The sequence below is a fragment of the Hyla sarda genome, chromosome 10, assembly GCF_029499605.1.
Source record: "Hyla sarda isolate aHylSar1 chromosome 10, aHylSar1.hap1, whole genome shotgun sequence".
Taxonomy (NCBI): domain Eukaryota; kingdom Metazoa; phylum Chordata; class Amphibia; order Anura; family Hylidae; genus Hyla; species Hyla sarda.
In genome coordinates, this window is record NC_079198.1 from 48210387 (window position 1) to 48234249 (window position 23863).

At 45.6% G+C, this 23863-nt stretch overlaps 1 protein-coding gene across 4 annotated transcripts in view; it reads right to left on the reverse strand.

The window, feature by feature from the left end:
* Positions 1 to 20300: 20300 nt before the first annotated feature.
* The window catches only part of IZUMO3 (IZUMO family member 3), a 312623-nt gene continuing 309060 nt past the window's right edge, over positions 20301 to 23863 (reverse strand). For all 4 annotated transcript variants that reach the window (XM_056542993.1, XM_056542991.1, XM_056542992.1 and 1 more), the window contains one exon: positions 20301 to 20473. In XM_056542993.1, coding sequence (XP_056398968.1) covers positions 20362 to 20473 — 112 coding nt within the window. In that variant the 3' untranslated portion in view covers positions 20301 to 20361. The remainder of the gene's footprint in view (positions 20474 to 23863) is intronic.

Genomic DNA, 23863 nt, shown 5'->3' on the forward strand with positions numbered 1-23863 from the left:
CCACGGGCAGACTGACAGGTCAGGCACCTGTGCACTGCCTAAGGGCCCAGACCTGAGGGTGGGCCCGCCACTGACAGCTGCTTTTTTGTTTCTTTAACTTCCCTTTAGCCTACTTAGATGTTGGCCCGGGCCAGAAAGGCGGCCTGCCTCCAGCCCCTAACCCCAAGTGTACTCCCCTTCCTATGGTGCCCCTACTCATTTAGACAACACAACAGGCTGCAAGACCTTTAAACTCATCACAGCGGCTGCCAGGGGCATCCACTACCTACTGGGGGCAATACCTTCCTGGGGCATTACCTACATGGAGAAACTACCTACTGGGGGCACTATCTATTGGGGGCATTACCTACCTGGGGGGGGGGGCACTAACTACTAGGGACATTACCTACAACCTACCTGGGGATATTACCTACTACCTACTGGTGGCATCGCCTACAACCTGCCTACCTGGGGGCATTACCTACTGCCTACATACTGGGGGCATTACCTACCTGGGGGAACTACCTACTGGAGGACTATCTACTGTGGGCATTATCTACTACCTACTGGGGGAATTGCCTACAACCTACCTACAGGGGGAATTACCTACTACCTACCTGGGGCATTAACTTACCTACTCTAGATATAGTGATCAATATTTCAGAATATTATCGACCCAACAATTCCCCCTAAGAACTTTGTTTCTTTCCATCTTTCCCTACAATATACTCTGCCTAACAGTCTCAGGTTCAGGTGTGAAAAAGAAAAAACGGGTATGGGATGCTTCACTGGTTTGAGACAAGTGGCTGCTTGTGAACCACCCCCCTTTGTACCTAGTCTGATTCTTCACCTGAGACTCCTATATTAGATACATGCTGCAGTATGGCATTTATTATTATTGGTCTTAACTGATCTTTGGACTCATTTGAAATGACCATGTCCATTAGGCTGAATTGTCCCCAGTTTCCCCTTGAGTGTCCCACCATGTACAACCCTAAAATATATTCCCCCTGATCTTGTGGGCCGGGGTTTTCTATGTTAATAGTAAGAGGCATTTTAAAACCAGGTAGCCAGTAAACGCAGTCACCTGATTTTGTAAGTGTCATTCTCTGGAGCAGAGTGTATTGTCATTCCTTTCCTTGGCACTATCGGGTTTATAGCCCCAAGTCAGTTCCTGTGTTCCATCCCACTGCTCCCCTATAGGCACAAGTGTCTCCCCAGTAGTCATCAACCACACATATGTATACTGAGTTGTCACCCCCATACAAATGACATTGTTCTGTTACACTGGGACAAACCACTATGTCACAGTAGTCAAATTCAAAAGTAGCCACTTGGTCACTGGAAGAGTTATACCAAAATGTGGGATTCGACCTTCGAAACACTTCCCAGTCAGACCAGTATTTTTGTGGAGTCAAATTGGGTTGTTGGGTTTGCACCCCATTTATACAAAAAAGGATATTTATCAGGAGGATGGTGTAGGAACCACCCTCTTGCATTGCGAGGAGTGTATCCATGTTGATTTTCCTTCCAGTTTCACTGAGGTCGGAGTTGTCAGTAGAACCTGGTAAGGGCCTTCAAATCTAGGTTCCAGTGGCCCCCGCACATATCTTTTCACAAGGACAAACTCTCCGGGCTGCAGATTGTGACTTCCTTGCTCAGTGTCTCGATCTGGAATGGAAGAATAAACTGCAGCATGTGTTACTCTCAGCTCATTCCACAGTGTAAGAACAAACTGTACCAAACTATAATTCCCTGCACTAAACTGCTGAGAGTAGTAACATCCTAGCTTAGGGACCCCCCAAAAAAGTGTCTCATATGGGGTTAGACCTTGTAACGCTGAGCGCTCCGGTCCCTGCTCCTGGACCGGAGCGCTCGCAGCGTCTGTCCCAGCGTGGTGCCCCGGTTGGACTCTCTGACCGGGGACACTCCGTCTCTGCTCCTGTCGGGGATGCGGTCCGTGCTGCGGGATGTCCCCACGCGCGTCCCGTGTCCCAGCGCCACTTACCTGTGCCCGCTCCGGCCCTCTCCTCTGCTCCCCGCTCACGTGACTCCCGGCGCGCACGTCCCTGCACTATAGGCAGTATAAGATTTAAAGGGCCAGTGCACCATTGATTGGTGCCTGGCCCAATCCGTTTATTGTCACTCTTATTAAGGTATCCTGCCCCTTCCTGCCCTTGCCGGATCTTTGTTGCCTCAGTGCCCTAGAGAAAGCGTTTTTGTGTATATCCTTGCCTGTTGCCGCACCCGTTGCTAACGACTACCGCCTGAGAACCTGTGCTGCCTGCCCTGACCTTTGCTACGTCTGACTACGCCTCTGCCTGCCCCTTCTGTACTTCGCCTGTCTCAGCTGCCAGTGAGGTTGAGCCGCTATCGGAGAATGCGACCTGGTAGTTACCGCAGCAGCAAGTCCATCCCGCTTTGCGGCGGTGAAAACCAGTAACTGCTTAGAACCGATCCTCCGGTACGGTCCACGCCTATCCCTCTCTGGCATAGAGGATCCACCACCTGTACCGCTTCCCGCTACTAGTCCGGATCCTGACAGTAAGATCCGGCCATGGATCCCGCTGAGGTGCCTTTGCCAAGTGTCGCGGACCTTTCTACAATTGTGGCCCAGCAGTCGCAGCAGATCGCCCAGCAAGGTCAACAGCTGGCACAGTTGACCGCCATGTTGCAGCAACTTCTACCTGCGCAGCAGCAGCCGCTACCTCCGCCTGCACCAGCTTCACCACCGCAGCCTGTGGCCGCCTTTTCTTCTAGAGTCCGTTTGTCCATGCCGGCCAAGTACGACGGTGATCCCAAGTGGTGCCACGGATTCCTGTCTCAATGCTCTCTCCATCTTGAGATGTTGGCGGACCAGTTCCCCTCTGAGCATTCCAAGGTGGCCTTCGTTGTTAGCCTGCTTTCTGGGAAGGCCCTGGCCTGTGATACACCGCTTTGGGACCACAACGATCCAGCCACTGCAAGTGTCCAGAGTTTCTTCCAGGAATTCTGGAGTGTCTTGGAGGAGCCAGCCTGGGCTTCCTCTGCTGAGACTGTTTTACTGAACTTGTCCCAGGGGAGTTCATCTGTGGGAGACTACGCTATTCATTTCCGTACCCTTGCTTCAGAACTCTCCTGGAATAATGAGGCGCTCTGTGCTACTTTCAAGAAAGGCTTGTCCAGCGCCATAAAGGATGTCCTGGCCGCACGAGATGTGCCTTCCAACCTGAGTGACCTCATCCACTTGGCCACCAGGATTGACCTGCGTTTTGCTGAGAGACGAGAGGAACTGCTGCAGGAAAAGGGAAGTGCTCGCCCCAGACGTTTTCCTCTCCACGCATTATAGTATCCGTGCGGATCTCAGTACCCGCCAAGACATCCTTTGCTGCCACAGCTTTTCTGGATTCCGGTTCTGCCGGTAACTTCATCGATGTCTCGCTGGTAAACAAGTTCAACCTCCCTGTTGTTTGCTTGCAAAAGTCCTTTTTCATCTCCACAGTCAACGGAGAGAGACTCGACGGCATGGTGCAGTTCCGTACGCACCCCCTCCAGATGGACATTGGAGCCCTACATTCCGAGCGATTGGAGCTTTTTGTGTTACCCCTTTGCACCTCTGAACTTTTCTTGGGTCTGCCCTGGCTCCAGCGCCATTGTCCGGTACTGGATTGGACCTCTGGAGAGATCCGAAGCTGGGGCTCGGCTTGTCTTGGCAGATGCCTCAAGCCGGTACAAGTCAAGTCTGCACCTGTCGTTCCTCCTCCTCCTGGTCTGCCTGAACCTTATGTGGATTTTTCGGACGTTTTTTGCAAGAAACAAGCGGAGGTGTTGCCTCCACATAGGCCATATGACTGCCACATTGACTTGCAACCTGGTTCTTCGCCACCTAGAGGAAGAATTTACCCTCTTTCTCCTCCTGAGACTTTTGCCATTTCGGAGTATATCCAGGAGAATCTGCAGAGAGGGTTTATCAGGAAATCCTCTTCCCCTGCCGGAGCAGGATTCTTCTTTGTTTCTAAAAAGGACGGCACCCTTAGACCTTGCATAGACTATCGAGGACTTAACAGCATTACTATTAAGAACCGTTACCCTCTTCCCCTGATTACTGAACTCTTTGACCGCTTACAAGGCGCCAAGTATTTTACCAAGTTGGATATCAGGGGGGCCTATAAACTCATTTGTATCCGAGAGGGTGATGAGTGGAAGACGGCTTTTAATACCCAAGATGGTCATTTCGAGTACTTAGTCATGCACTTTGGACTCTGTAACGCCCCAGCTGTCTTCCAGGAGTTCGTTAACAACATTTTCAGAGACCTGCTCTATACCTGTGTTGTAGTCTATTTGGACAACATCCTCATCTTCTCTTCTAACTTGGATCAACACCGAACTCATGTCCGCTTGGTGCTCTCCCGTCTCAGGAAGAACCGCCTCTATGCCAAATTCAAAAAGTGCTTATTCAACCGCACCAGTCTTCCCTTCTTGGGCTACATCATTTCCTCCAAGGGGCTTCAAATGGACCCTACCAAGCTCTCTGCCGTCCTGGAATGGCCTCGTCCTTCTGGCCTCAAGGCCATTCAGCGATTTCTCGGATTCACAAATTACTATAGGCAGTTCATCCCGCATTATTCCACCCTTGTGGCACTAATTGTGGCCTTAACAAAGAAGGGGGCTAATCCGAAATCCTGGCCCCCTCAGGCTGAGGAGGCCTTCTGCGCTCTCAAGTCTGCCTTTTCCACGGCTCCAGTTCTGTCCAGGACGGACCCCACAAAGCCTTTCTACCTGGAGGTAGACGCCTCCTCCGTGGGTGCTGGTGCTCTGCTCATGCAAACTACTCCGAAAGGCAAGTCGATTACTTGTGGGTTTTTCTCTAAAACTTTCTCTCCCGCTGAGAGAAATTATTCTATTGGAGATAGAGAATTACTCGCCATCAAGTTGGCTTTGGAGGAGTGGCGGCATTTACTAGAAGGTTCTGTACATCCCGTGAACATCTACACGGATCATAAAAATCTATCATACTTTCAGTCTGCTCAGAGATTAAACCCCCTGCCAAGCTCACTGGTCTCTATTTTTTGCCAGATTTAATTTCCTAATCCACTTTCGTCCAGCGAGTAAGAACTTCAGGGCTGACGCCCTCTTTCGTTCCTCTGATGTCTCAGGAGATGAGGCCAAGCCACAGCACATTGTGCCGCCGGAATGTCTTGTCACTGTGGCGCCTGTAGACTTGCGCAATCTCCCTCCATGGAAGACCTATGTTTCTCCACGTCTTCGAAAATTCTTAAGTGGGGGCATTCTTCTCTACTCGCAGGGCATTCTGGCATCCGAAAAACTGTACAACTTATCTCCAGAAGATATTAGTGGCCATCCTTAGAAAAGGACATCTCGGAGTTTGTGCAGTCTTGTTCTGTGTGCGCTAGAGACAAGACCCCTCGCCAGAGACCCGTCGGCTTTCTCCAGCCACTTCCTGTACCGGAGACCCCTCGGTCCCATATCACTATGGACTTCGTTACAGATCTACCACCCTCTCACGGGAAAACAGTTATTTGGGTCGTCGTGGACCGCTTCTCTAAGATGGCGCACTTCATCCCTTTGCCAGCCTTACCATCTGCGCCACAGTTGGCCAAGCATTTCTTGCGACACATCTTCCGGTTACACGGCCTTCCTTCACATATTGTCTCCGACAGAGGGGTCCAATTTGTGTCCAAATTCTGGAGGGCCCTTTGTGGACAGCTTAAAATCAAGCTGGACTTCCCTTAATCTTACCACCCCCAAACCAACGGTCAAGTGGAGCTGGTAAATCAAATTTTGGGCAACTACCTTCGCCACTTCGTCTCCTCCCGCCAAGATGACTGGGTTGACCTCCTCCCGTGGGCGGAGTTCTCGTATAACCACAAGGACTCTTCCGCCACCAACAAGTCTCTCTTCTTCGTGGTTTGCGGTCGTCATCCTCTACCTCCTCTGCCTTTATCCTCCACCTCCGGTGTACTTGCAGTGGACGACCTGGTGCAGGACTCTTCCTCCATCTGGCACAAAACGCGCCTCTCCCTAATACAGGCCTCATCCCGAATGAAAATCCAAGCGGACAAGAAACGTCGGCCTCCTCCTATCCTGGTTCCTGGGGACAGAGTTTGTCTCTCCTCCAGGTACATCCGCTTCAGGGTCCCTAGTTCCAAGCTTGGTCCTCGCTACTTGGGACCCTACAGAGTCAAGAAAAGGATCAATCCTGTATGTTATCAGCTTCATCTCCCTTCCTCTCTTAGAATTCCCAACTGTTTTCATGTCTCCCTCCTCAAGCCTGCTGTCTTTAATCGCTTTTCCCCCAAGAGTCTTCCTCCCACACCTGTATCCGGTACCTCGGATGTCTTCTCCGTTCAGGAGATATTGGCCACTAAGTTGGTCAGGGGGAGAAGATTTTTTCTGGTTGACTGGGAGGGTTGCGGTCCTGAGGAGAGATCATGGGAGCCAGAGGAGAACATCTTGGACCGCAACCTCATCCTCAGGTTCCTGGGTACCAAGAGGAGGGGGAGACCAAAGGGGGGGGGGTTACTGTAACACTGAGCGCTCTGGTCCCTGCTCCTGGACTTGAGTGCTCGCAGCGTCTGTCCCAGCGGGGTGCCCCGGTCGGACTCTCTGACCGGAGACACTCCGTCTCTGCTCCTGTCGGGGACGTGGTCCACGCTGCGGGATGTCCCCGCGCGTCCCAGCGCCACTTACCCATGCCCGCTCCGGCCCTCTCCTCTGCTCCCCGCTCACGTGACTCCCGGCGCGCACCCACCCTGCACTATAGGGCGCGCGTGTGCCGGCAGTGTAAGATTTAAAGGACCAGTGCACCATTGATTGGTGCCTGGCCCAATCCATTTATTGTCACTCCTATTAAGGTATCCTGCCCCTTCCTGCCCTTGCCGGATCTTTGTTGCCCCAGTGTCCTAGAGAAAGCGTTTTTGTGTATATCCTTGCCTGTTGCCGAACCCGTTGCTAACGACTACCACCTGATAACCCGTGCTGCCTGCCCTGACCTTGGCTACGTCTGACTACGCCTCTGCCTGCCCCTTCTGTACTTTGCCTGTCTCAGCTGCCAGTGAGGTTGAGCCGCTATCGGAGGATACGACCTGGTAGTTACCGCCGCAGCAAGTCCATCCCGCTTTGCGGCGGGCTCTGGTGAAAACCAGTAACTGCTTAGAACCGATCCTCCGGTACGGTCCACGCCAATCCCTCTCTGGCATAGAGGATCCACCACCTGTACCGCTTCCCGCTACTAATCCGGATCCTGACAGACCTGTTGGCTGTCGGGGTGTGTTTCTAAAAGAGTACTGGGCTATGGGCAGCACTTATGGCCATGGAAGGGACAGTTCTCTGCTGGCTTTTAGGATTTTGTATTTAGGGTGCCATTCAGTCTTTCAACTTTTCCACTGCTCTGAGGATGATATGGAGTATGGAGTCCGAGGTCTGCTCCCACCATTTTCCAAGGTTCTCTTGTAATATCTGCAATGAAAGCTGGTCCTTGGTCACTTTCAATTACTTCAGGGACTCCAAATCTGCATACCAGTTCCGTTAGTGTCTTTACAGTAGTCTTTGCTGTAATATTAGTGACTGGATAGGCTTCTGGCCGTCCTGAGAACATGTCCACTGCTACTAGCACGTACTCAAACTTTCCACTTTTGGGCAATTGCATGTGGTCAATCTGGATCCTCTAAAATGGGAAGGTTTGTTTCTTAGGAGTAACTTCTGTACTTCCAGGGTTGCAGGTGTTGCAAATGTCACATCCCTTGACATATTGTTCAACTGATGTTGTTATTCCTGGTGCAAGGTAGATTTTGTTGATAGAAGTGATCATTTGGTTTTTTCCTCTGTGGGTGACTCCATGAGCCCATTGAGTCACCCCCGGGTAAAGGGCTTGAGGAAGGCAAAATCTGTTTGCTTTTCTCCATAGGCCATCTGATTCATTTAGTTCCCATTTTCTCCCACATATTCTTTTCCTTGTCCAAGGCTTGAGTCTGGAACTGTTTCAGTGTCTTGAGTCTGGGGTTTTCCTTTTCCTCTTCTGGTTCTTCTGATTCTTTCTTCCGCTTTCTTGCCACCATATATACCCCGGCTTCCTCTCAAGAGAGGGGCTGTATTGCAGCTTCTTTAGCTGCCTGGTCTGCCAAGAAATTTCCTTTGGCTTTTTCAGAGTCCAATCTTCCGCGCGCTTTGATTTCGATCGCCACTAGTTTAGGCAATTTTAAGGCTTCAATCGGGGTCCTGACAGCTTCAAAGTTCTTTATATGGCTTCCATTTGCAGTAATGTACCCCCTTAGGGCCCATTTCAATCCGAAGTCCAGCGCCACTCCATAAGCGGAGTCTGTGTAGATGTTGGAGGTTTGTCCTTCCGAGATGCGGCAGGCTTCAGCTAGGGCAATAAGTTCTGCCTCTTGTGCTGAAACATGGGGAGGGAGTGGTCTTTCCAGCAGAACTCCGAAGTATTTCGTGTGGAAATTGCCAGTTTCATCAGCATATTTGAAGCCGTCTGTGTAGCAGGGGCGGATCCAGAGCCTAGTCTCGGGAGGGGCACTATTAGAGTATTTTGTATTGGCGGACAGAAAGGTGCTGCTTAAGGAACTTACAATATTATTCAATTTTACAATATTATAAAATTTATGATACAGGGATATAGGTGCCGATTTTTTTTATGCATGTTGTGATGCCCGCGGTGTAGCATGTTGCAGAAAATTATTTCCAGTATAATAATCAAATATACCAATTACCACAGAATGGGAAAGTGATAAAGAAGTTTTTACCATTTTAAAGTACAGCTCCAAGTATGACCTAAGTAGTGGTAAGGAGATGCAGGGAGTTGTTGTTTCACCCATCATTACTGCAAAATTTACAAGTGACTCCAGCTCTGATGGGACAGTCAGGACAATACACAATGATATCAGTGACTACAGGGGACGTCTTCTCTATTGTCTTTCCTTATCTAATTCAGATGTACATACCACCGGGTCCAGCTAAATCTTCACTCTGCAGAATGTGACGCTCAGATGGATCCTCACTATGTCAGCGGATTCTGATCCTCTATTTGAAAACAATAATTATTATAATACTGCCAAACACCGTAATCTTTGAATATAATACTGTCACACACCCTCTAAATATAATTCTGGCACACTGTACTCTCTGAATATACTACTACACACCATACCCTTTGAATATAATACTACTACACACTGAACATTCTGAATATAATACTAAAACACACTATATCCCCTAAACATAATACTGCCACACACCGTACCCACTGAATATAATGCTGCCACACGCTGTACCCACTGAATATAATACTGCCACACACTGTACCCACTGAATATAATACTGCCACACACTGTACCCTCTGAATATAATACTGCCACACACTGTACCCTCTGAATATAATACTGCCACACTGTACCCTCTGAATATAATACTACCACACACTGTACTCTCTGTATATAAATCTGCAACACACTGTACCCCCTGAATATAATACTGCAGCACACTGTACCCCTGAATATAATACTGCAGCACACTGTACCCCTGAATATAATACTGCCTCACACTGTACCCTCTGAATATAATACTACCATACACTGCACCCTCTGAATAAAATACTATTACAGACTGCGCTCACTGACTATAATACTGACACACACTGTGTCCTCTGAATATAATACCGCCACCCACTGCGGCCTATAAATATAATACCGCTACACACTGCGCCCTCAGAATACACTTCTACACACTGTGCCCTATGAATATAATACAGTTACATACTGTAGCCCATAACCCCCCCCCAACCTTCACACTGTACCCTCTGAATATAAAACTACCTCACACTGCTGAATATAATACTACCACACACTGTGCCCTCTGAATTTACCCATTCCACACACTGTAACCTCTGAATACAATACTACCATACACTGCACTCTCTGAATATAATACTACTATACACTGCACTCTCTGAATATAATACTACCACAAACTGTGCTCACTGAATATAATACTGCCACACACAGTGCCCTGTAAATATATTACCGCTACACACTGCCCCCTCAGAATATATTACTACCACACTTTGTTCCTGAATATAATACGGTTACATACTGTAGCCTATAAAAATTCCCCCCACATTATTGTGCCTCATCATGTCTACATTATCACCCCCAACCCTCAAATTACTGTGCATCATAAGATATGGGGGGAGGGGGCGGTGATGAAGCAGACCTAAGGCACAGTGATTAAGGTGATAATGTAGACATGATAAGGCACAATAATGTGGGGGTTAAAAGGCTGATATGATTCATGTGAGTCTTTTAACCCCCACATTATTGTGCCTTATCATGTCTGGCCACAGCACTCCCCTTTCCCTTAAAAATCCCCCACCCCACCGCTCCCATACCATACCATACCCCACCAACCATACCCAGCACCCTCGCCTCGGCTCCGCTCCGCATCGCAGCTCACCAGGCTGCAGCTCACCAGGGACATCTTGCAGTTGATTGAAGAAAGGAAAGATAGCAGATCAACTGAAGTGGTGGCACACTCATCTTGCGATGTGGCACAGAGTAGAAGGTCATCCACGTATTGAAGTAAAGTCACATTAGGATGGGAACATAACCATGGATCCAGACAGGTGGATAAGGCTTGAGAAAAGTGATTGGGGGAGTTTTGAGCTCCCTGTGGCAAGTGTGTCCAGGTGTATTGTCCACCTTGGTGAGTAAAGGCAAAGAGGTATTGGCTGTCTGGGTGCAATGGAATGCTGAAGAAAACATTGGCTAAGTCCAGAACAGTAAAAAACTTGGCATCTGGTGGTATCGAGCTGAGCAGAGTATGTGGGTTGGGAACAATGGGAGTATCCAGAATTGTGGCAGCATTCATGGCACAAAGGTTATGTACCATGCAGAACTTCTCAGGCTGTCCTTTTGGTTTCTTCTTCTTTACTGGAAAAAAGGAGTGTTTGCTGGGGAAACACATTTGATTAAGGCTCCATTCTTGAGAAGAGTTGCGATTTGTTCAGAAATAGAAGTTTCTTGGTTTGCTTTGAGCGGATACTGGGGTACTCTAGGTATCCTGGCTCCGGGTTTTAAGAAGACCTTACCAGGCAGAACAGGCACGAGTCCAATATCATGAAGGAATTTGTTGTAGATGGACATTGGGTTTAGTCTTTGTTTTGATATTCATGACCATCAGTGGAGAGGCTTGCAAAATACAAACTTCTTCAGGTGTGAGATAATTCAAGGTGCATGCCATCATCCTCATATTTTATGGTGGCTTTGAGCTTCAGGAGTAAATCCGCACCTAACAGGCTGAGTGGGCACGTATCTGATATGAGCAGCCGGAAAAAGAAAATTTTGATGTGCTCCAATAGGTATAGGGTGGGTGAGGTTCAAAATAACAGGTGTGCCATCTACTCCCACACAAGAAAGACGATAAGAGGAGATAAGAGAACTGCATGGTAGGTCTTTAGAGCGTATTACGGATCTGCCTGCACCTGTGTCCACTAGGAAAGGAAGAGTTTTGCCACTGACTGTAACATTTTAAAAAGAGGTTGGTCCTGATTTAGTAAAGTCGGTATGAGTGGATACTTGAGAAATCAATGTGGGCACAGGCTTGCCAATGTCTTTTCGAGGACCATAAGTTAGTTGTTGGAAGTCTGTGTGGTAGGAGGAGCAAGGATTATGCTCAGATCTGGATTCTTGATGATTTCTGAATCTGACACGATTAGATTCATCCTGAAGTGTGGTGGGTATCCAGGGAGAGGTCCAGATTGTTGTTGATCCATATTATAATGGTCTTGTGACATCATTGGCCTTACAGTGGCTGAATCCATTCAGTTGTCGGAAGGAAGAGGTTTGGATCTGCAGTGTCGCTGGATATGTCCAGTTTTACCACATCTGTAGCAGGTTATGTTTTTGATAGATGATCTTCGTTGTGCATAATTCCGAACACTGTACTGAGGAGGAAGGGTTTAATCATGAGGGACATAATTGTGAACCGGGTATTGAGTAGTTTGTAGTTGGGTTGCTCTGTTATACATTTTAAGTGCATCTTGACCGATCGCCACTTCGGGGAATTTTTTAGAAGGGGCAGCATCACTTTGTTTCTCAATAGTTTTCACAATGAGTAAGATTTGTTTTGGTTCAAGTTTCACATATTCAGGCCTAGTATCCATAAGTCTCTCTTTGTAGTATCAGTCAGGCCACTAACAAAGGTGTTGATGAAGGCTGACTTATGGAATTTGGTTTCCAGGTCATAGCCTTGATCCTGGAACAGTCTAAGCAGTCTGGAGAAGAATTTTTCAGCAGCCTCCATAGGTTCTTGAGAGGCATCAGATATATTGATAGAGCTGGAGACTAGGCGGTCTCTGGCCCAGGCATGTAGTTGTCTGCAGAAAGAGTATGTCTCTTGGTCCACAATATGAGTGCTATCAAGACTGGTGGAGATGATAAGCCAGAAAGCATCTCCATCCCTAATAGAGACCAGAAGATGTAAATCCTTCAATACTGATGAGTAGATTTGTTGGATTTGCTTTGATCTTCTATTGAAAGGCATTTGCTGTTTCTATGGGTTAGGGAGTTTGCTGATAAGATTATTTATTTCCACCGGGGTGAAAGGGACATATTTATGATGGGTATTTAATGGTGCGGTTCCAGGTGCATTTGTTTCCCCACTAGGGGTGGATGTAATTGGCATCATTTCTGGTGATTTAGGTCTTGTTTCTTTAGGTATTGAGAAGGCAAACAGTAAATCATTGGAGTTATTAGGCTGTATAGGCAACACTGTTGATAAAGTGAATTTAGGTAGGCCAGGTATTAAGTCATCTGAGTCATCTTGTGGTATTGGTTATTTATCCAAGAAGTTAGGTTGATTGAATAAGTTAACAGCATTCACCAGAGCTTAGACAGTTTTGTACGTTTTAGAGATAAGACTGATTTCTTGCAATGTGGGTATTGGTTGGTGATGTTTAATAGAGGACACTATTACACTGGCACAGATATCAGGAGGAAATCCGAAGAAACCAGAACTAACGGGTGGAATAGCCAAAGTGCAATTTTTTTTTACCCAGCAAAATCAAGAATGCAGTGAATTGTGGACTGGAGCTCATTTATACAAGCATCATGTTGGTCAGAGGAATATCTGGGATCAACAGCATGTATAATTATGTTACAAGGCAGTGTCCCGGAACCTGTAACGGCCAATTGGGAGGTTAAAATGGGCCCTTATTGTTTTACCAGCAGGTTAGAGTCCTGTTGGATACTACTCCCCCCTGCATTCACTAGGTCAGCAGCAAGTCAATCATTATGTTGAAGAAATTAATTTGCAGGGTTAACTATAGCTTTCACTTTCTGGGTTTCCATAGAACAAAGGCCAACTTGGAGTAAGGTATTATTCCAGATTCTTGCTTCAAGGGCCATTTGGAAATTTTCAAGCACCCTATTTACTATAATAGTTCGGGACATGATACTGTCGGAGGTATTGGGAGGCTCTTGAAATCGCACCACAGCTGGTGTGATTGTATTAACAGGGGAAAGGTGTCATTCCTGAGGATTGATGATGATGATGATGATCATTAGTAGGTGAATAGAACTGTACATGTGACTCATTTTGGGCTGGAGGACTTTCTACATTGGCCAGAGGTGTCTGCGACCTCTGTGGGACCCAACGATTATTAGCAGAATCAAATACAGGGCTCGCAGGTGGGGAACGGGCTGGGCAAAGAGTGGGAACAGGCCGTTGGGAGGAAGGTACAATGAGAGAGTGGGTGGACTAATGTGGATATAGGCCAGTGACTTGGTCAGCAGGTACATAGTAACATCCATCTTGGGTCATAACTGGAAGGAGGTGAAGTGCCCCTACACTAGGAAGGTTGCTAGAGGAAGTTCTGGTTGGAGGCCTTCTGGCATCAGGCAAGGCCTGTTTGGGTGTATTGGGTTTATGCTCAGTACAGGGAGTAGGTAGTTTGGGTGAACCAAGATGGCTGACAGAAGAGGAAGTAGGTAAGACTGAACTTCCGGGTGCACTGGGTGTAATGGGTGTTTTAAGATTGCTGCCAGTACAGGAAGTAGGTGAGGCATTACTTCTGGGTATAGCAAGATGGCTGCGTGTACAGGAAGTAGGTGAGGCATTACTTCCAGGTATAGCAAGATGGCTGCTTGCTTCGCCAGAGGGGTAGCAACATGGCCGCCACCGGAAAGAGATATAGTGGGGCTGGGACATTCTGGGTGGGGACAATTTTGAGAGTATAGGGAGGGTTTGTAGGAGTACAAGAAGGAGCATTTAAAGGCCAGGCTTGGCTACAAGAAACACAGTTTTCAGCTAAGGGCAGATTTTGCTGGCCACAATGGGGACACACCCAACAGTTAGAATCACAGCCTTTATATGGCAGTGGCAGGTCTTTATCTTTCTAATACAAGTACACAGTTAAATTTTCCTTTTTATCTCTGCATTCCACTTCTACATATTTCTCTTTTGTTATGGAACATGAAGTGCGGTACCAGGCTTGGTTAGCAGCCAACAAAGTATTATCCTCAAATATCCCTTTATGCTGTTTAATGGCCTTTGACCATATGTCTGGGTGTAGTCTACCCTTCTCATGAATGCCACAAATAGACATTAATTTCTTCATTTTTTTCAAGATGTCTCTTTCCCTCACGGTGCATGACTATTGCACATGCCTCTACATATCCAGGGAAAGAAACAGTCTGACTTTTAAACAAAGATGGCAAAATGTTCCTCTTTATCTTTAAAAGTCAATCAATGCAAGAATTGAACAATTTTAAAGCTTTTAAAGACTCTGGGAAAGGGAGGATCCTGCAAATACCCTATTAACAAAAAAACTCTCAGTGGATTGGCCAAACAAAAATTGATACTAATCACCAAACAAAGGGATGCGTTCAGTGACAACCAAAGTTTGTCTCTGATACTACTCTTATCTTCTAATCTAAATGTTTTACTGATACACCATAAAAGATATCAGTAAGCCGCCATATAAACGTCCTCTGATACAGAAAAATATACTGAACTGATACAAATCAAAAGCGGCATATTTCCTTTAAAGAAAAAGCAATAATTGAAGATTAAATTCTAATAAGAAAAATTTGAATATTAAATTCTGAAACTTGGCGCAACTTTTTTTAACCCCTTCACGATGAGCGACGTACATGTACAGCGCCACGAAGTGTCACTTGCCGCGCAGCGACGTACATGTATGTCACGGGGTACCGGGAGCGCCGCGTCACCGGTAGCGGCAGGCTACAGCAGGCATCCCGGCACATCGCCGAGGGGGGTCCTGAGACCCCCCCATGGCCGCGATGGGCGCAAATCACAGGTCAATTCAGACCTGCGATCTGCGCGATTCCAGGTCATACGGGTCACTGGTGACCAGGAAAATAAGAGGGATCGGGGGTGTCCGAGACACCCTCGATCCCCCTGAAGGGATAGGAGTTTGGTGGCAGGGGTGCCACCCCTCCTATCCCTGCTATTGGTCGACCGACCGATAGCAGACCGGGGGAGGGGGGGTTAAAGTTTGGTTCCCCCGTTTTGCCCACCTATCGGTGTCCGGGCAAAACGGGGGAACTGTCCTGGGAAGGTCGGCGCCGAAGGTCCCTTACCTGGATCCCGGATCCCCGAGCGCGATCCTCCCACACGTGCGGCGGCGGCAGCAATATTTCCGGGTCCTGCTAGGTGAGTTGTTGCCTAGCAACATCTGGAGAGCCACAGTTTACAGTGGTCTCTAAACCGTGGCCCTCCAGATGTTGCAAAACTACAAGTTTTACAATAGTTTTGCAATATTTAGAGGGGTTCAGGTTGTAGATCACTAAGTGGTCTCAAACTGTAGCCCTCCAGATGTTGCAAAACTACAACTCTCAGCATGCCCAGACAGCAGTTTGCTGTCTGGGCATGCTGCGAGTTGTAGTTTTGCAGCATCTGGAGGGCCACAGTTTTCATACCACTGGACAGTGATTTACAACCTGAACCCCTCTAAATCTTGCAAAACTACAACTCCCAGCATTCAGGAACAGCATAAGGCTGTCTTGGCATGCTGGGAGTTGTACTTGCGTGCCTCCAGCCATTGCATAACTACATCTCCCAGCATGCCCTTCCGCAATCAGTACATGCTGGGAGTTGTAGTTTTGCAACAGCTGAAGGCACACTGGTTGGAAAATACTGAGTTAGGTCATAGAACCTAACTCAAGGTTTTTCAACCAGTGTGCCTCCAGCTGTTACAAAACTACAACTCCCAGTATGCATGGTCTGTCAGTGCATGCTGGGATTTGGAGTTTTGACCCCACTCCCATGTGACTGTACAGGCTACATTCACACTGTCGGCAGATTACAGTGAGTTCCCCGCTTCAAATTTGAGCTGCGGCAAATTTTCCGCCGCAGCTCAAACTCCTAGCGGGAGACTCAGTGTAATCTGCCTCCAGTGTGAATGTAACCTAAAAACACTACACTACACTAACATAAAATAAAGAGTAAAACACTACATATACACATGTACACTGCCCCCCTACCACCCCCCTTCCCCAATAAAAATGAAAAACTTATTGTACGGCAGTGTTTCTAAGATGAAGCCTCCAGCTGTTGCAAAACAAAAACTCCCAGCATTTCTGGACAGCAATTGACTGTCCAAGCATGCTGGGAGTTTTACAACAGCTGGAGGCACCCTGTTTGGGAATCACTGGCATAGAATACCCCTATGTCCACCCCCATGCAAGTCCCTAATTCAGGCATCAAATGGCGCTCTCACTTTGGAGCCCTGTCGAGTATCAAAGCAACAGAATAGGGTCACATATGGGGTACTCGGGAGAAATTGCCTAACACATTTTGGGGGGCTTTTTCTCCTTTTACCCCTTATGAAAAGGAACAGTTGGGGTCTACACCAGCATGTTAGTGTAAAAAAGAAACATTTTTACACTAACATGCTGGTGTTGCCCTATACTTTTCATTTTCACAAGAGGTAAAAGGGAAAAACGCCCCCCAAAATTTGTAACGCAATTTCTCCAGAGTACGGAGATACCCCATATGTGGCGCAAAGTGCTCTGGGGGCGCACAACAAGGCCCAGAAGGGAGAGTGCGCCATGTACATTTGAGGTGATTTGCACAGGGGTGGCTGATTGTTACAGCGGTTCTGACAAACGCAAAAAAAAACACACCCACATGTGACCCCATTTTGGAAACTACACCCCTCATGGAATGTAATAAGGGGTGCAGTGAGAATTTACACTCCACAGGTGTCTGACGGATCTTTGGAACAGTGGTCCGCGAAAATGAAAAATTTTGCACAGCCCACTGTTCCAAAGATCTGTCAGACACCAGTGGGGGGTAAATGCTCACTGTACCCCTCATTACATTCTGTGATGGGTCTAGTTTCCAAAATGGTATGCCATGTGTTTTTTTTTTTTTTGCTGTCCTGGCACCATAGGGGCTTCCTAAATGAGCAAAATTTGCTCTAAAAAAGCCTTCTCTTCTGAGCATCGTAGTTCACCCGCAGTGCACTTCAGGTCCACTTATGGGGTACCTCCATACTCAGAAGAGATGGGGTTACAAATTTTGGGGGGTCTTTTCTGCTATTAACCCTTGCAAAAATGTGAAATTTGGGGGGAAACACATTTTTGTGTATTTTTTTTTTTTTTTACCCCTTTTTTATCCCTTGTTACGTTCCTCAAGGGGTCTAGCTTCCAAAATGGTATGCCATGTGCTTTTTTTTGCTGTCCTGGCACCATAGGGGCTTCCTAAATGCGACATGCCCCCAAAAACCATTTCAGAAAAACGTACTCTCCAAAATTCCCTTGTCGCTCCTTCGCTTCTGAACCCTCTACTGCGCCTGTCGAACACTTTACATAGACATATGAGGTATGTCCTTACTCGAGTGAAATTGGGTTACACATACAAGTATACATTTTCTCCTTTTACCCCTTGTAAAAATTCAAAATTGGGTCTACAAGAACATGCGAGTGTAAAAAAATGAAGATTTAGAATTTTCTCCTTCACTTTGCTGCTTTTCCTGTGAAACACCTAAAGGGTTAAAACATTTACTGAATGTCATTTTGAATACTTTTGGGGGTGCAGTTTTTATAATGGGGTCATTTATGGGGTATTTCTAATATGAAGACCCTTCAAATCCACTTCAAATCTGAACTGGTCCCTGAAAAATTGTGAGTTTGAAAATGTTGTGAAAAATTAGAAAATTGCTGCTGAACTTTGAAGCCCTCTGGTGTCTTCCAAAAGTAAAAACTCGTCAATTTTATGATGCAATCATAAAGTAGACATATTGTATATGTGAATCGAAAGAAAAAATAATTTGGAATATCCATTTTCCTTACAAGCAGAGAGCTTCAAAATTAGAAAAATGCTAAATTTAAAAATTTTTCATCAAATTTTGGGATTTTTCACCAAGAAAGGATGCAAGTTACTACAAAAATGTACCACTATGTTAAAGTAGATTATGTCACGAAAAAACAATCTCAGAATCAGAATGAAAAGTAAAAGCATTCCAGAGTTATTAATGTTTAAAGTGACAGTGGTCAGATTAGCAAAAAAGGGCTTCGTCCTAGAAGTGAAAATGGGCTCCGTCCTTAAGGGGTTAAACATGGTAACCTTGGTTGAACTTGGTAGAAGGGTGTCTTTTTTCAGCCTTACCAACTAACTATGCAAAAATTTTACACACATCAAAACATGATGGGGGATTCCATGAAAGGGTGTGCCCAGTGCAGAGCGGCGATAAACCCACTTTACACCAAAATATGCAATTTTTTGGCAATCTGCATCAAGCACAACAAGTATGTGTGACTTTGTGTAAAAGGGGAGTTGCTTCCGCTATGTACCAAAATTACTACAATTTATGCCTGCTAGCAATGTTTGAAATGTCAGTCTTGAACAAGATACATTCTTTATCGACAAAAATTATGAAAATAATCAGTATTGCTTAGCTTTTTATGTTCATTTGATAAACTAGTGGTTCTCATTCTGGGTAACTCTTTTTCACACCTACAGCACCAATATTCTTATATTGTTTAGTTAAAGGGTACCTGTCACCAAACTAATATTTTAATATATTGTTCCTTAGGTAATTATAAGAAACGTTGCTATTTTCTTGCTGTTACAATTCTCAACCATTATAGGTTTTTAATGTGATTTAAAAGAAACGGACACTAGGTGGCTCTGTTTTGTTTCCTGCGCAAGTCAAACAGCTAGTTTGGTCACCTGCCAGCCTGTCAAGAGACCAAACTAAGGAAGTGCGTGCAGGGCATGGTGAGGCACAGCTCTAGCAGGTTTCAGTGACGTTGCACCGACTGGGGAACGCCCACTTTCTCCTGCTGGGAGCTCCCACAATGTGAGCAAGTGGAAAGGTATGATACAGAGCTTTTTAAAGCTCGGGAAAAGAAAGAGCAGAAGGGGTGTTAGATTATATTCCCTAACTATTCCTGAGTAAGTTTAGAAAATATGGTTGTTAGGGCTCAGCCCTCTGCTCCCAGCAGTGCCACAGGTCACATTGCGAGACGCGCCCGCATGCGAACCCTGGACTGCCGCTCACCTTCTGCCCCATCCTCTTCTGTCCCCACTGGTCCTTTTCCTCGCTTTGCGTGGCATGCTCGCTTGCGAGCCCCGCTCTGTTCTTCTCCTCCTGTCCGTCTCTGCCGGCGCGCGCGTCCCCGTCTCCTAGGGCACGCGCGCACTGGCTCTTCTAAATTTAAAGGACCAGTGCACCAATAATTGGTGCTTGTCTCTGGATCTTAGTGCCCTTGTTGCCTAAGAGATAGCGTATACTTGTGTCTTGCTTTACTGTGTATCTAACCCCTTGCCTTCTGACCTCTTGCTACATGACCTAACCTTGCTTCATTGCCGTCACTGACCTCCTGGCTGTCCTAACTTTGTCTGTGCCTCATCCTTCCTGTGCCTCGTTATACCTCGGCTGCCTGTGGGGATGAGTCGTATCAGGGGTAGTGACCTGTGTGCCGCCTGTCACAGCAAGTCCATGCCACTTTGTGGCGGGCTCTGGTGAAAACCAGCGGCACGTTAGACTCAGCTCCCAGGTTCAGCCCGAGTCATCATCTTCCTCACAGGTTAGTGGATCCACCTACCACAGCCGTTACAATGGTTTGATGACAGGTACTCTTTAAGGTAGACTGTAAGACCTCAATATGAGCCAAAATGTTAGCTGAACTACATAATTACATAATGGTATTTTACTTTAGTATTTTTGATGCCAATAGTGCTTAATGGGTTGAACTGTGTTTCATCCCCAGCTTTTCCCTGCCTAATCTTACTGCCTACTTCCATTCTGTTGTTAAATACAATGAATTTGTTTCCGAAACTTTGTTTTGCTTTTTTTATTTTCAGTGAAATTCAAAGTTCCAGTAAATACAACTTAATGGATGGCTGTTGTCATTTATTATGGCTACCATCTTCTATTTCTTCCTGCTTCTTCTTTTTTGTCAATATTTTGATTTCCTTTTCTTTTAACATCATCATTTTCTTTTTAAAATAGAGGTAACCCCTAAAAGAAATATTTGGTTAATGTTGCTGTTTAGTCATATAAGTCTATATATCACACATTACCAAAGAGATTTGTTGCCCCTCAGACCCTGCACCAAGCAAAATACAGTGGATTGAATTTGACATAAGGCTTTGTTTAAAGCATTAGTGTCCTTATTAAAAACTTTTGACATGTTGTGAAGACATAGTCACCAAAAATAGAACGACAGGGTTATACAGTTGCTGTGCAACAACACATGCAAACTACCAAAAACTGATGCACAGACAACAAAGCACCATAAAATATATCTTATTTATTGACAAAAGAATGTCAGCTTATTTGTCTTTGTTGTTTTCATTTATTCTGTTTGTGTACAGTCTGGCTTTATTATTTGCAGTATTTTCATTTTCATTTTGCTAGATACCCAGATATATTTTCCATTCGTATGATATTCTGTTTGTAACCAAAGGAGCCATTGTTTAGTCCCATCCTTGTGCATTGTCCATTGATGTGCATGGTGCCTATATTTTAATCAATTAAAAATGTTATCCTGCATTTTGTCAATAAAGATGATACATTTTATGGTGCTTTGTTGTCTGTGGGTTAGTTTTGATGGCTTGCATGTTGTCAAGACATGTCAAAAGTTGGACAAAAATGGGAAACTTTTTGCTTATTTGGCAAGGGCAAGCCGTCCTGTGGCATTGATTCCCTGTATACTTGAGATTGGATCTTCCGTGACGGATCCTCCAGCTATTAATAATGTATTTTGGAACTTCTATTGTTCCTTGTACTTCTCCTGTCTTCGCTCTTGCCAAGATGAGCTATTGTCTTTCCTGGGTGCTCTGAACCTTCCTACCCTGAGTCAATCACAGACTGCTGCTTTAGATTCCCCCTTTACAGCTGAGAAGGTAGTTCTGGCGATCCAAACTATCCCCCGGAAAGACTCCCGGGCTTGTGGGAGACTGGTACAGGATGAATGAATTGCATGTTGACTAATGCCAGAAGTCTGACCAATAAAACTGACGAACTGGAGTTGATAATGTCTGAGGAAAATGATGACACAGTGGGTATAACAGAGACATGGTTGGATGATAGCTATGACTGGGCAGTCAACATACGGGGTCATAGTCTATTCAGGAAGAATCAAACAAAACGGAAAGGGGGTATATACTTCACTGTAAGACATATATACCTTATGGGAATAAAAGGGTCAGGAATAAAAGAAAACCAATGTGGATGAATAAAAAATGTTAAGGGGGCAATAAATAATAATAATAAAGCATTTAAACTACTAAAACAGGATGGCAGTGAAGAAGCATTAAAAAGCTATAGAAAAAGTTAAAATATGTAAAATACAGATAATAGCCACAAAAATAGAGACAGAAAGATTAATCCCTTAACCTCTTAAGGACTTAGGGCGTACCTGTACGCCCTAAGCCCGGTGACCCCGCATCACACCGGGTTGGTCCCGGCGGCTAACGGTAGCCTGGACCCTGGGCTAACAGCGTGTGGCACCGAAAGTTGATCGCCGCGTCTGAAAACGAAAGTAAACGGTTCCCGGCAGCTCATTCGGGCTGATCGGGACATCGCGATAAAATCGCGATGTTCCGATCAGCTGGGACGCAGGCGGAGGTCTCCTTACCTCTCTCCGTGGCATCCGATCGGGGATTGATTGCTTCAAGCCTGAGCTACAGGCTTGAGCAATCGAGCCCCTATCTGACTGATGTGTGCAGTGCTATAGCTCCCTATGGGAGCTATAACACTGCAAAAAAAAAAGTGAAAGAGGTACTCCGGTGAAAACCTTTTTTTCTTTTAAATCAACTGGTGGCAGAAAGTTAAACATATTTGTATATTACTTCTATTAAAAAATCTTAATCCTTCCAGTACTTCTTAGCTGCTGAATGTTACAGAGGAAATTCCTTTCTTTTTGGAACACTGATGACATCACGGGCACAGTGCTCTCTACTGACATCTCTGTCCATTTTAGCAACCATGCATAGCAGATGCATAGCAGATGTATGCTAAGGGCAGCATGGTGGCTCAGTGGTTAGCACATGACATTTTTTCTTCAATTTTGTCGCACAATGATAATTTTTTTCCGTTTCGCCCTGGATTTTTTGGTAAAATGATTAATGTCACTACAAAGTAGAATTGGTGGCGCAAAAAATAAGCCATCAAATGGATTTTTAGGTGCAAAATTTAAAGCATTATGATTTTTAGAAGGTGATGAGGAAAAAATGAAAATGAAAAAACGCTGCGTCCTTAAGGGGTTAAGGACTCATGCAATTTTATTTTTACGTTTTCATTTTTTCCTCCTCGCCTTCAAAAAATCATAGCTCATTTATATTTTCATCCACAGACTAGTATGAGGGCTTGTTCTTTGCGCCACCAGTTGTCCGTTATAATGCCATCACTCACTTTACCATAAAATGTATGGCGCAACCAAAAAAATACCATTTGTGTGGTGAAATTAAAAAGAAAACCGCAATTTTGCTAATTTTGGAAGGTTTCGTTTTCACGCTGTACAATTTACGGTAAAAATGACAGGTGTTCTTTATTCTTTGGGTCAATAAGATTAAAAAGATATCCGTGATAATATACTTTTCTATTACTGTTGCGCTTTAAAAAAATCGCAAACTTTTTAACCAAATTAGTACATTTAAAATCTATAACTTTTTCATTTTTCCGTATAAGCGGCAGTATGAGGGCTATTTTTTGTGCCGTGATCTGTACTTTTTATTGATACCATATTTGCTTATAAAAAACTTTAAATCCATTTTTTATTAATTTTTTGGGGAATAAAATGTTATAAAAAAGCAGCTATTTTGGACTTTTTTTTTTACGTTCACCGTAGTGTATCATTAACATTTAATTTTAATAGTTCAGATATTTACGCACGCGGCGATGCCAAATATGTATATAAAATATTTTTCTAACACTTTTTGGGGGTGAAATAGGGAAAGTGGGACAATTTACGTTTTTATTGGGGGAGGGTTTTTTTCCCTTTTTTTTAAACTTTTTTTTTTTACACTTTAATAGCCCCATAGGGGACTATTTATACTGTTCAGTGCTATGTATAGGACATCTTCTGCTCTGGTCTGCAGGAAGGCAGATCAGAGCAGAAGACACAAGGAAGGCAGCGGAGCCAGGTGAGGGGATCTCCGGCAGCCATGCTGGAAGATCGGATCGCCGCGGCAGCGCTGTGGGCGATCCAATCATCCATTTTAATGACCGCGATGCTGCAGATGCCGTGATCTGTATTGATCACGGCATCTGAGGCATTAATGGCGGACATCCGCGGGATCGCGGATGTCTGCCATTACGGGGGGGGGTCACTGTCTGCGATCAGCAGCCGGGACCTGCCGCGCATGATCCGGGCATCACTCCGATGCTCGCTGTTATGCTTAGGAC